Source organism: Corylus avellana, chromosome 5, assembly GCF_965113065.1.
Source record: "Corylus avellana chromosome 5, dhCorAvel1.hap1.2, whole genome shotgun sequence".
NCBI classification, from domain to species: domain Eukaryota; kingdom Viridiplantae; phylum Streptophyta; class Magnoliopsida; order Fagales; family Betulaceae; genus Corylus; species Corylus avellana.
This window is the reverse complement of record NC_142494.1, coordinates 13,398,805-13,411,379: the sequence shown is the minus strand read 5'-3', so window position 1 is coordinate 13,411,379 and position 12,575 is coordinate 13,398,805. Positions and strand designations below refer to the sequence as shown.

The 12,575-nt window shown below is 38.1% G+C and overlaps 1 protein-coding gene across 1 annotated transcript; it reads right to left on the bottom strand.

Annotated features, from left to right (window-relative positions):
- Positions 1-317: 317 nt before the first annotated feature.
- LOC148585811 (uncharacterized) lies at positions 318-1,328 on the bottom strand. The gene is made up of 3 exons (XM_088516770.1): positions 1,270-1,328; positions 1,068-1,173; positions 318-950 (listed from the first exon to the last, which is right to left on the bottom strand). Exons 1-3 carry the CDS (start codon positions 1,326-1,328, stop codon positions 318-320), a joined length of 798 nt encoding a protein of 265 aa, XP_088372896.1.
- Positions 1,329-12,575: the final 11,247 nt, after the last annotated feature.

Here is a 12,575-nt window from a genome sequence, read left to right as displayed (position 1 = left end):
TTTAGATATAAATTGCTCTTTCAAAAATACAATTATCTGTGGGATCGACCTCGCACTTGCAATCCATTAAATTACAATCGATTCGTGCACTTGCGAGTTAAATAAATTTGCACAACAAGTTTTTTTGTGAAAAAACACCACAAACCCAATTAATTTGGTATAAAATGTATGAAATATTCACTACCTTAAGTATGCATGACTCATAATGGTACATGAGATATATATCAGATTTTAGCATATGCACAGATTAATTAAGTGTGTTGATGTAATGTGCATGTAGTGACCAACTACCAATCTAAACATACATATAAAATTAACTATACAAATATATATACATCGGTTAGATCTAAGTCGTGTCTGACGTATTCGATATGATCTAGTATATCGTGATCAAAATTTCTGGGTAGTATGAGAGGCTCACACTCGTGGTAATTGGCACATGAATTTGGATGTCCGTCACCCTGACCAACGTCATATATGTTTCTAGGTTTGGTCGTTACTACGCAAGCCCAATCTGGGCACCTATCATCTTGTACGTAAAATACCTGGTCAACTTGTGAAGTTAGCACATACGGCTCATCAGAAACTAGTTCTCCCGTGTGTACAAGGTTTTTGAAGTTGACAAGTACTATACCATACTCATCCACCTTGTACCCCTTGTCCTTGGTGTTGTCTGCCCAATCACACCTAAACATCACGTACTTAGTCCTATCGTAATACTCAACCTCAAGTATTTTCGTTAACTTCCCGTAGTACGTGTCGCCATCAAGAGTCGGCACACACACCCCGTTGTTCTGGGTCCTCTTTCTGGCATCAGATACAATAGTGTGAAATAGTTTGCCGTTAACCACATATCTATTGTATCTGACTGCTGCCTCCCTCGGCCCTCTACAATGCATGACCATTTTGTCACCAAGTTCCTTCCTAGATCGCTCGTCCAATCGATCGACCTGTGATTATATTACGTACAATGAAAACGCACGGTTACTAACTTTAGTTGATTTTAAAAAACATAGCACGCAAATAACTCCGTCAATTGCTTTAGGTAAACATGACATCATTCTTACGTAGTCACGGTACCACTCGCAAAACAAGTCATAATGTTGGGTTTCCAACTGAGCCTCTGTTGTTCGTCCCCTATTGCATGATCGCCTAAGCGTATCCATGTGCATCCTACAATTCGAAATTATGTTAATTATAATTCAATACGAACAGTACTGTCACATGTTCATTGAGCATGCAAGGTGCGGGCAAAAGATCTCGACTTACGTCCGCAATTGATGAAACTCGTCCAAGTTGAACATAATATACCGGTGTATCTGTGTCATTGTGATTCGGTCGAGCCGGACTCGTGTTCCATTTCTCTTCGAACCATCCGGATTTCTTTGTATCCTATTGTGAAAGGTTGGTGTGTTCTCTAAATATCTCGAACAAAACGTCACCAACTCAGTTGCTATGTAGCCCTCTGCAATGCAGCTCTCAGGAGCCACTTTGTTGCACACATTAGATTTGAATACTCTAAGGCTCCTAAAAATGAACCAATACATATTTTTAGTTTAGTTAGTACTTGACCTGTATTAGCACCTTAAACCAAAAAATGCAAAAATATCCACAAACACATTTTACCTTTCTGCCGGATACATCCATCTATATTGTACTGGTCCACCGAGTCGGCATTCACGGATAAGATGCACGATCACATGAACCATACTCGTAAAAAAGTTAGGGGAAAAAACCTGTTCCATCTTGCACAACGTGATACAGACGTCACGCTGTAGTCAGTTAATATCTTGTTCAGTCAATGTTGTTGAACATAGGCACCTGAAGAATGTGGACATCTCAACAAGAGGTCTAACCACGTTGCTTGGAAGTGATCCACGCAATGCAATAGGTAGAAGCTGCTGCATTAATACATGACTGTCATGACTCTTTAACCCCGATATCGTACGGTCCTTAAGTCGTATACAACGAGAAATGTTCGAAGCAAATCCGTCAGGCACCCTTACATTTCGTAGCACTTTCAGAAAATGTGTTTTATCATCCTTGGACATCGTGTGGGTAGCTTGTTGAATATAGGTCTTACCATTATGCGGGTCCACAAATGGATGAAGTGTACGTCTCAAACCCATTTCTTGCAAATCTAAGCGAGCGCCGAGGTTGTCCTTTGTTTTTCCTGGAATGTCCAGTATTGTACCAAGTATGTTGTCCATCATGTTTTTTTCTATATGCATAACATCAAGATTATGCCGCAATAAATTATCTTTCCAATACGGCAACCTAAAAAAAATATTTTTCTTCTTCCACACCACATTAAAAGTATTTGTCTTCTGCTTCTTTCCTTTTTCTTTCTCAGCCTGCCTTGCCTGACCGGCGTTCTCATCCCCAAACATCATCCCTTCTAATTGGCTTATGACTTCATCTCCACTTAGTACATCAGGGGCACATTCTAGCTCTACGGTGCCGTCAAATGTTCTTTTGTTCCGCCTCCACGGATGATCCATGGGCAAGTATCGCCTGTGCCCCATATAACACCACTTATGGCCATGTTTTAACCATTTCGACCTTGTCGAGTTCATACAGCAAGGACATGCCTTCTCACCCTTAGTAGACCATCCAGACAAATCTGCGTATGCTGGGAAGTCATTAATTGTCCACATCAACTGCGCTCGCATAACAAAATTATTTTTCTTGAAGACGTCATATGTGCGTACCCTTACATTCCATAGTTCTTGTAACTCTTCAATTAAGGGCTGAAGGTAAACATCTATATCCATTCCAGGTGAACTTGGGCCCGGGATAATCAATGATAGTATAAAAGATGTATGTTTCATGCACATCCAAGGAGGCAGGTTGTAGGGCACAACCATTACAGGCCAAGTGCTGTGAGATGTGGTCATGTTCCCAAAAGGATTAAATCCATCCGAGGTTAGTCCGAACCTTACATTCCTGCTGTCCGATGAAAACTCCTGATGTAAGTTGTCGAATGACTTCCATGCTTCGCCGTCGGCTGGATGCCTCAATACGTCGTCGTTAGTGCGGCCTTCTGCATGCCACCTCATAAAGCATGCTGTATGTTCTGACATAAACAACCTCTGTAGTCGTGGTATGAGTGGAAACCACCGCAACACCTTCACAAGACGTTTCTTGCCCGACGATATGGGTTGACCGTCCTCATCTAAATTAATTGCTTCAATCCATTTAGATTCTCCACATACGGTACATGAATCCAACTCTTTATTGCCCTTCCAAAATAGCATACAGTCATTACGGCACGCCGAAATCTTGTCATACCCTAGCCCCATGTCTCGTAAAAACCTTTTCGTCTCATACGTATTAACTGGCAGAGTTTCATTACTCTCAGGCAACAACTGATTGATGAACTCTAGGAAAGCCAAGAAAATCGAGTTACTAAGTCCACCAACGCACTTCAAGTTGTACAGGTGAACAGTCGCACTTAGTTTGCTATGTTTTGTCCCAGTATGAAGTGGTTTCTCCACCTTTTTAAGTAGGTTGTAGTACTTTAGTGCATCGCCCTCAGCGGCTTCTTCGGTCACAATTTCCTTCCCCCCTTGCACCACGGCCTGAGGCTCACAATTGTCTTCCCCGAGTACTTCGTGCATGCCGAATAAATCACGCAACATCCCGTGCATGTCTCCACCCTGATTTGCGCTTGCACCCGCATCTGAGGTCGGGCGATTAGAATTAGACCCGGTTTGAAGACCCTGTACATGCTTCTCACCGTGATAAACCCAATGTGTGTATTCCGGCATCATTCATTTTCCCCCTGTCAAGTGATCGAATACGAAACCCGGCGGGTGGCGCCGGTTATTTCGACAAACCTTACACGGGCAATAGATGAATCCATCAGGAGTTCTACAGTTACTAACTGCAAACTCAACAAACAATCTACACCCATCTCTGTATTCCCTTGTACCCCTAGACTTTGTCATCCAACTCTTGTCCATTTTTATCTACGTACATGAGTTAGGAATAAATACATAAGACTTACAAATTGTATACCTACTTTCAAGCACATGCATGTATATAAACATATAAACCGATACCTAAATATTTGAACCACATTAGAAATATAAACCTATATATTCTCATATAGGGTTAAATTGTTTATATCCAAAAATATATACATATTCATGTAGATGCGTATCTACATTCATCCGTACTGAAGGGTGTATTTATAACCCTTATCAATTATAATTAATCTACAAAAACCAAATTAAAAAAAAAAATACTTGATCCAAAATTTAAGCATTTTCTTTGGTGGGGACCCTAAACAAATTAATTATAGCTAGGTTATAACTTATAAGGTTGTTCTAGTACATCTACCGAGCTAGGTTCGTTACGAGGACCCTAAATACAATAAATATAGCTTAAATGTCGTTAGCCTTTGGCATGAATTACTAGGTGATGACATGCATATATGGGTAATACAACTCTTTTGTTTGGTGTATTTATTTATTTTTAATATGACATGTATAAACGTTAAAAGAATTTTGAGTGTCTTGAAAATATGGTGTATGTTTTCGTAATATATTTCGTAATACACATTAATCCATAACGTTACGGTTAAAAGAATATTAAAAAACACATTAACTATGAATACTAATTAAACAAAGACTTAAATTAAATCTCTATAAATATTATATGTCACCACGCACTACACGTACTTAATTAGAAGGTCAAACGATATATATTGAAATGAATGATAGATTAAAATTGACGTAATGTGTTATAAATTCATCAGGAATAAGCCAACCTTTTCATTTAAACAAACCTACCAAAAGAAAAAAAAAAAAAAAAAAAACATAGCCACATTTAAAAAGCAATTATATTTACAAAGAAAAACCTACCTAGCATAAGAAACATCATTTTGCATGCATCTATATTTTTAACGTACAATAAGTAATTAATTAATAGATATTCCTGACATAAAAAAAAAAAAAAAAAAAAAAAAAATTAACATCAATTACAAGCTCACAAATACTCAATCCCATACATTATTACTGAAACATCATGCGAATATATGACAAAATCAAACATAAAATTCTGCAATATACAACATAATGTATATATTTTATATAGTCTGCAATATATATATATTACCTAAAAACTATATAAAATAAAACAATATAGAACAACACAATATATGCATATATATATTCTGCAATAATAAAACAATAGTATATATCAAATATAACAACATAAAACACCACAATATATGCATATATATATATTAATCTGCAATAATAAAAAACAATAGTATATATAAAATAAAACAAAAAAAAAAAGAAAAAAAAACATATATATATATATATATATATATACTTGCAGGTGAGATGGAGGAGATTGGCGGAGCAGATTCGGCCGGAGAATCGCCGGAGACGGCAACGGCGAAGTGGAGGCGGCGGCCGGCGACGGGGAGTGAGTTAACTAGAGAGAGTGGTACGTACGGCGCTCCGGCAGAGAGATAGAGCTGATCACGGCCGAAGAAAATGTAGGAGAAGGTAGAAAATGAGGAAGAGTGAGAGAGAGAGGAGAGTGAGAGAGGAGATATGCAGAAGAAGAAAAGCAGGGCTGGCGCCAGGCGGAAGAGAAGAGAGACGAGCTGGGTGTACGTGGGGGATGAAGTTGCAGGAGGGAAAATCAAAAAAAAAAAAAAAATATCAGGGGTAGGTGCGTGCGATGGGACGGCCAGCAGGCGCTGGCCTTCCCAAGGCACACTCCTGACGTGCCTATGTGGCCCGTCAGAAACTCCTGACGCGCCTATGTGGCGCGTCAGGAAATATATATATATATATATATATATATATATATATATATATATATATATATAGTATTAATTATATTAATACTAATATAATTTATGTTTTCCTCTTTTGTATTTCATTTGAGTTCTCATGTATTTGGTTTTTTTTTTTTTTTTTTTTTTTTTGAGTAAAAAAGAGAACTTCTCATTAATCAATCAAGAGTAGGAGCCGAAGACTCCTCTCTAATCAAATCGTGAAGCCATACAGGTGGTGTGCCATTCCACTTACAAGATTCATTATTAGATACAGCCCACTTGGCCAGCCTATGGGCTGCCATATTAGACTCACGTCGGACAAAAACCATACGCCACTGAGTGAACAAGAGGAGAAAGGATCGAATATCTTCCACAAGATGCCCCACCTTACTCCAGCTTGGTTCCCCCGAAGTCACCTCCTCCACGACAGTCTTGGCATCCCCTTCCACTACTAGCGGCTGAAAAGCCTCCTGATGGCAGAAGTTGATGGCAAAAGCTGCCGCCTTGGCCTCTGCAACTTGTGGAGTAAAGTACCCTTCCCGGACATGGCAGATCGAAGCTAATGTCTGCCCTGTATGATTTCTCACAACAGCCCCAAACCCCATTCGTCCACGTGTCACATCCAGTGCAGCGTCCCAATTAACTTTAAGCCATCCCCGAGGAGGGGCCCTCCAGGTCAATGAAGTACCAATCCCAGGCTGCTCTCTGTTCTGATTCTCCCTTTGTTGTGCCTGCTTATACTCCTCCAGGGACTTCACAGCCATTTGATAAACACGATTAGGGTGCAAGAAAGATCCACCTTGAATTACCTCATTACGCCGTAACCATAGTCTTCTTGCGATCCCTATAAAAAGACAAAGCTCCTCCTCCTTCCCCTTCTGGATAACGTCCTCTGTAATTTGGAAGAAGCTAAGGCCGCTGTAATATCTCTTTTGGAATAGCCTCAATCCACTCCCCCATACATCCATGGCTGATGGGCAGGCCCACAAAATGTGGGAGAGGGTTTCAATGTCCTTACCGCAAAGGGGGCACGAAGGGTCGTTGGTGATTTTTCTGTGTTTTAAGTTGTCCCTGGTGGGGAGGATATTGTGGCAAGCCCGCCAGAGAAACATCTTCTCTCCATTAGGAACAGGTAACTTCCATAAAGTCCGCCAAACATCACTCTCCCCCTTTCGAAGTGAACCACCCGCTTGAGAGTAAGCTTCAATATCTTTCTGCATAAAATAAGCACTTTTAACCATAAAGCAGCCCTTGTCTGATCCCCGCCATACCAACTGGTCCGGTTGGTTTGAGCTACTGAGCGGTATTGAATTGATCAGCTTAATCTCTTGTGGTGTAAAAACTTGTTCCAACAGCCGTTGGTTCCACTCCCCTGTATCTTCATGGAAAAGCGCATTAACAGTAGCTTGCCCGTCCAAAATCGCAGGAGAAGAGTACACCTTATAAGTAGAGGGCTGAGGTAGCCATTTGTCTTCCCAAATCCTTGTAGTTTGCCCATTTCCAATTCTCCATATTAGCCCTTCTTTCAACAAGCCAATTGCACTTTGGATACTTCTCCACGCAAAGGAAGGATTGCTCCTTAATTTGGCATCCAAAAACGCCTCATTTGGGTAATACTTACCCTTCATGATGCGAGCTACAAGACTATCCGGAGACCTCCATAATCTCCAACACTGTTTCGCTAAAAGGGCTTTGTTGAAGCATAAAAAGTCCCTAAAGCCAAGGCCCCCCCGCAACTTGGAGTCACCCATACGCTTCCAACTCATCCAATGGATCCGATTTTCCTTCTCCTGTTGGCCCCACCAAAACCTTTGCATTAGAGAATTAATCTCCGAACAAAGAGTTTTTGGTAGAAGAAAGACACTCATACTGTACGTCGGAACAGCTTGAATAACCGCCTTAAGAAGTACCTCCTTTCCAGCTTGGGAAAGAAATTTCAACTTCCAATCTTGAAGTCGTCTCTTCACCCTGTCAATAATATTCTTAAAAGCCATTGTCCGTGACTTACCAACAAGAGAAGGTAGGCCCAAATATTTGTCAAATCGTCGCGTAGCAGGAACCCCAGATGCTTCCAAAATTTTTCTTTTATCCTCCCCGGCTGTATTCCGGCTAAAAAAGATAGCTATCTTAGAGGAGTTTAGTTTTTGGCCCGACCCCTCCTCATATCTTCTCAATAATTCCGTCATATTATTCCATTGTTGGAGGCTAGCTTTGCAAAAAAGGAGGCTATATTTGATGTATATGAATAGTGCAGTTAATCTTACAAACAACAATTTCATTTTAATGTGCATGGCTAAAACCAAATTGATATATAGCGTGCATGATATATATATATATATATATATATATATATATGTGTGTGTGTGTGTGTGTGTGTGTGTGTGTGTGTGCGTGTGTGTGTTTGTCAAAACTGTAATATCATCGATCACCAATATTGTTACTTTAATTATTTTAATTAATGAAATACCAAATTTGGTATCTCATAATTAAATGAACGAGATCGAGAAAAATGCATGTTATACATATATATATATATATATATATATATATATATATATATATATATATATCCTTTAGTCTAATTTGAACCATGCATGCACGTTAAATTCATGTTATATAAATATCCTTTTGCATGGTTTTGCTATATATATATATATATATATATATATATATATACGGTATCTCGAGTAAAACATGGCTAACCGCTGGAAATTTTTTTTTTTTTTTTTTAGTTTTGAATGTTCAAATAGAATGGGTTACGGTACATGCCACGTGAAGAAAAGTATATATTAAAGTACTGGTCGGTGCTTGTTTTCTAAAAATTAATTTTATTGAATGTTAATTGGGATTCGATCATACTGTACAATATTAAATTACCCTGATAATGTTGGGATCATATATATATATATATATATTACATTTATTGACGTGTCATTTTGGCACGTCAACAATTCTGGACGTGTCATTTTGACACGTCAAGAATTCTTGACGTGTCACTTTGACACGTCAAAAATTCTTGACGTGTCACTTTGACACGTCAACAATTCTTGACGTGTTAGTATTTGACACGTCAATAAATAATCAATCAATTATTTATTAATTTTAAAATAATGTTAGACTAAATTTGGCTCAAATTTACTGACGTGTTGAAAACAGCACGTCAGAAAATGCTGACGTGTTGAAATCAACACGTCAGGAATTATTGACGGGTACATTTTAACACGTCAGTAAATAATTTGTTGACGTTCTACTTTTAACACGTCAGCATTTACTGACGTGCCAAAAAAATATTACTGTTTAGCACGTGAAGAAATGGCCGTTTTTTTGTAGTGATGGGGGTGGTTTCGGCCACCCCCAAGGGCCAACCCTATTTTTTTTTTTTAATTGGCCTCTTAGGGTGGCCGAACCATGGTGGTCAAAACCACCCTAGGCCAAACGAGGGTAGCCGAGCCACCCCCCACAACCTTAGGGGTGGTTTCCGCCACCCTCATTTTGCAAGTTGGGTGTAACGCCCTGTAGAAATCAATTAACTGGTAATTGATTCCATGGTTTGTCTCCCAGCCTTGCCCCTTACAAAATAAGACTCAGGGATCCTAACCTCTCCTAAGAGAGAAAATACAGTAGAAGACTTTCAACAACATGAATAAGAAAGCAATAACTAAATACCATAATCATAACAACCAGAGTAACGGTAAAACATCATAACATAAATAGATTTTCCAAATGTACTGGTCAAAGACCCATCATCAAAATAGGTTACAAACCAAAATAATTGTTTGAACATAAGATAACAAAATCAACGCCTAAGTTTAAGTAGTGCTAGCATGATAATAATCTCTATCATCTCTGCTTGTATGGTTCCGCCATCGTCCCACATGGACTTAAGCCATACCGGGTCCATGTCCTAAAAATGACCTGAATCAGGTCCCTGGCCACCATCAGCTTGCTGTTCGTAGGCATCCTCCTCTATGCTAACTAAACTGCGCAATTATACATAATGGAGAGAGAAAAATAAAGGGGTAAGTCCAACGACTTAGTGAGTAAAAATGCACACTGTACTTATGCCATTTAGTGATGAATTCTGTTTGGTAAAGTATGCAACATTTTAAGTATGACAGTTATCCACGAATGCAATATAGGTATAGTATATGCTATAATCATGTGAATCAATTATAGTTCAACTGTATGGTCTACCCGAGATATTACGCATTCTCAGCATGGTTGGTGCTATCCTGAGGGACCTGTAATACAATGTCGGTCCCCCGACCATTGTACGCTACAATCCATAATACTAGCAGCCCGACCAAGTCCCACCTCAGGTGGCTTACGCTACTAATGATGTACGTCCTATAGTGACCTGCCCGTTAAAGCTGTGCTAGTCACGAAATAACCATTGGATCCAAGGCCCATATATCACATCCACACACATATATGACCATAGAGTTAACATGTATAATAAGCCCATGGCTGTTATCCTGCACATATTGGTGTACCATGTCATGCAATGTAATTAGTCTTGTCCATATTTTACATGCATGCAAAACAAATCTCATCTTCTCATTATCATGTTAAGTAGCACATTTTCATAAATAATAGAGTTCATAATGCAGCAAAATGTGTTTCATGAAAGTTGTAAAAATGCATGATTGGTACACAAAATAGTCGTGCAATGCAGGAAAATAAATGGCTAATATTATGTGAGTTTGTACTCACTCGGATCGTATAAATCCTCGAAAAAAATCCTCCAAGAGGTCCGGGTTCTCCAAATCTGTAAAAAGCCTACTATTAGTCCTAAGTCTAAACTAAAACGAACCTAGAACGTAAAAACAGGAGCTATTGAATGTCTGGCCAAAGGGGCATTCCTTGAAGTGCTCTTGGGAGAGTGATCGGGCTCTAGGCCGAACGTTCGACCAGAGGGTTCAGGTAGAACCTCATTTGGTCCAATGTTCTCCTAAGCCTTTCTAAATTGGTTCTAAGGCTACAAAGGGGTTTTTAACACCTCCTAACCCAAAACAACAACTCCGTGCATAAAGAAATACGTTCAACAAGAATGAAATGTTAACCCAAGCTTAAACCAAGATTAAAGACAACAACCTAACCAGAAGCTCAAACCAACAACTAAGCTATCTAGGAAAAGTGATATAACAACTTCGTAAGGAACAAACTAAGCTTAAAAGGTTACCTTCTCGAAGTAAGGCCTCCTAGGAATCTCTCCTCCTCCTTCAAGAATTCTCACAACTCACAAAAACACTCAAGTAGTAGTTCTAGAGGGCAATAAGGGCGAAAATCAAGCTTAGGGGTCGAGTGGGGAGGGATATTTATAGGTAGAAAAAGTTGTGAGCTTTGCAGGAGCAGTTCTAAAAAGCAGCGAACGTTTGGTAATACAGTGTTGAACGTTTGCGTATTGTTTACCCGGCGATTTTAGGGTTGCAGTCGTACGCTCGGGTAATATCCATTGGTCAACCAAAAGTCAACGAATGTTTGGCCGGTCCCTACACGAACATTCGTGTACTGTTTGTAGGCGAACGTTCGCGTGCTCCCCCACACGAGTGTTTGGCCAAAAGGTCCAAAATTCCCAAAATGACCCTCCAGTTGTCCCTAGTGACCCAAAAGTCCAATTAGCCCTCTAACCAAGCTATCTTAGCCTTAGTTAAGTATTTTGGTCACTACATTGGGGGTGGCCAAAGCACCCCCAAGTAGGGCTGTTAAGTGAGCGAAGCGTCTTGGAAGCAAGCTCGGGCTCGGCTCGTACTTGACTCGAATATTAAATAAAGCGTTTCGTGAACACAAATCCTGGCTCGATTATTAAACGAAGCAAGCTCTGCTCGACTCGGCTAAGCTCGTATAAGGCTCGCCTCGCTTATTAAGCTCGGCTCGTATAATTTTTATTAAGTAACAAATAACAATATATAATCAACATTATTCATTTACTCAATAATAACAAATATATTATATACCTTTGTTTTTTGGTTATTTATGCATATGTGTGTATATATATTATATATATGTATATATTAATATAAAAATATATAAGAAATATATATATATATATATATATATATATATATATATATATATATATATAGTACAACCGTACAAGTTATTAGATAGTTTATACTTTGAAAATTGGAATCGTATACGGTATATCACATAATCATTAATCATTATATAATCATATGGTATATCTGCATAAGTTATTGTATTATTTAATTAATACATTATAATTATATACTTTATTCTTATAAAACATATATGATGTATTACATGATCTTAAATCTAAGATAATATTAATATTAATTGTGAGATAATATGATCACAAAATTTAAGTATGAGTGTATGACCATTAGATCGTATGAATTTATTACTTAGAGTTTGAGTATTACTATTAGATTAAACGATTAACAATTAAGTAACTAATGTGTTTTTTATAATTTATACATTATAATCACAATTTACGATAAGTAAAAACTTAACAATTTGAATTTAAATCATATATCATGAATCGTGATAATGAGAACATATAATATAAGTATATAAGTTATAACAATTAACATTGACTCATTACCCATATAAATTAGATAATAATACAATCCTATAACTATATAAGTATATAAATGTTTACATATAAGATACAATATATATTAATATTGACATTATATATTGGACCGTGTTAAGCATTAACAATTTAACATATTAACTAAATAATACAGTTAATACTATATGTAATATGATAATAGTGATTAGTGTGTGTGCGTGTGTGACATAAAGCATTTTA

Excerpts from the sequence above, each read along its gene's own strand:
- LOC148585811 (XM_088516770.1), bottom strand. The coding sequence starts at position 1,328 with ATGACACAGATACACCGGTATATTATGTTCAACTTGGACGAGTTTCAT. Across the intron at positions 1,174-1,269 it reads GAGTTTCATCAATTGCGGAC|GATGCACATGGATACGCTTA; the intron begins GTAAGTCGAGAT and ends TTCGAATTGTAG. Across the intron at positions 951-1,067 it reads GCGAGTGGTACCGTGACTAC|GTCGATCGATTGGACGAGCG; the intron begins GTAAGAATGATG and ends ATATAATCACAG.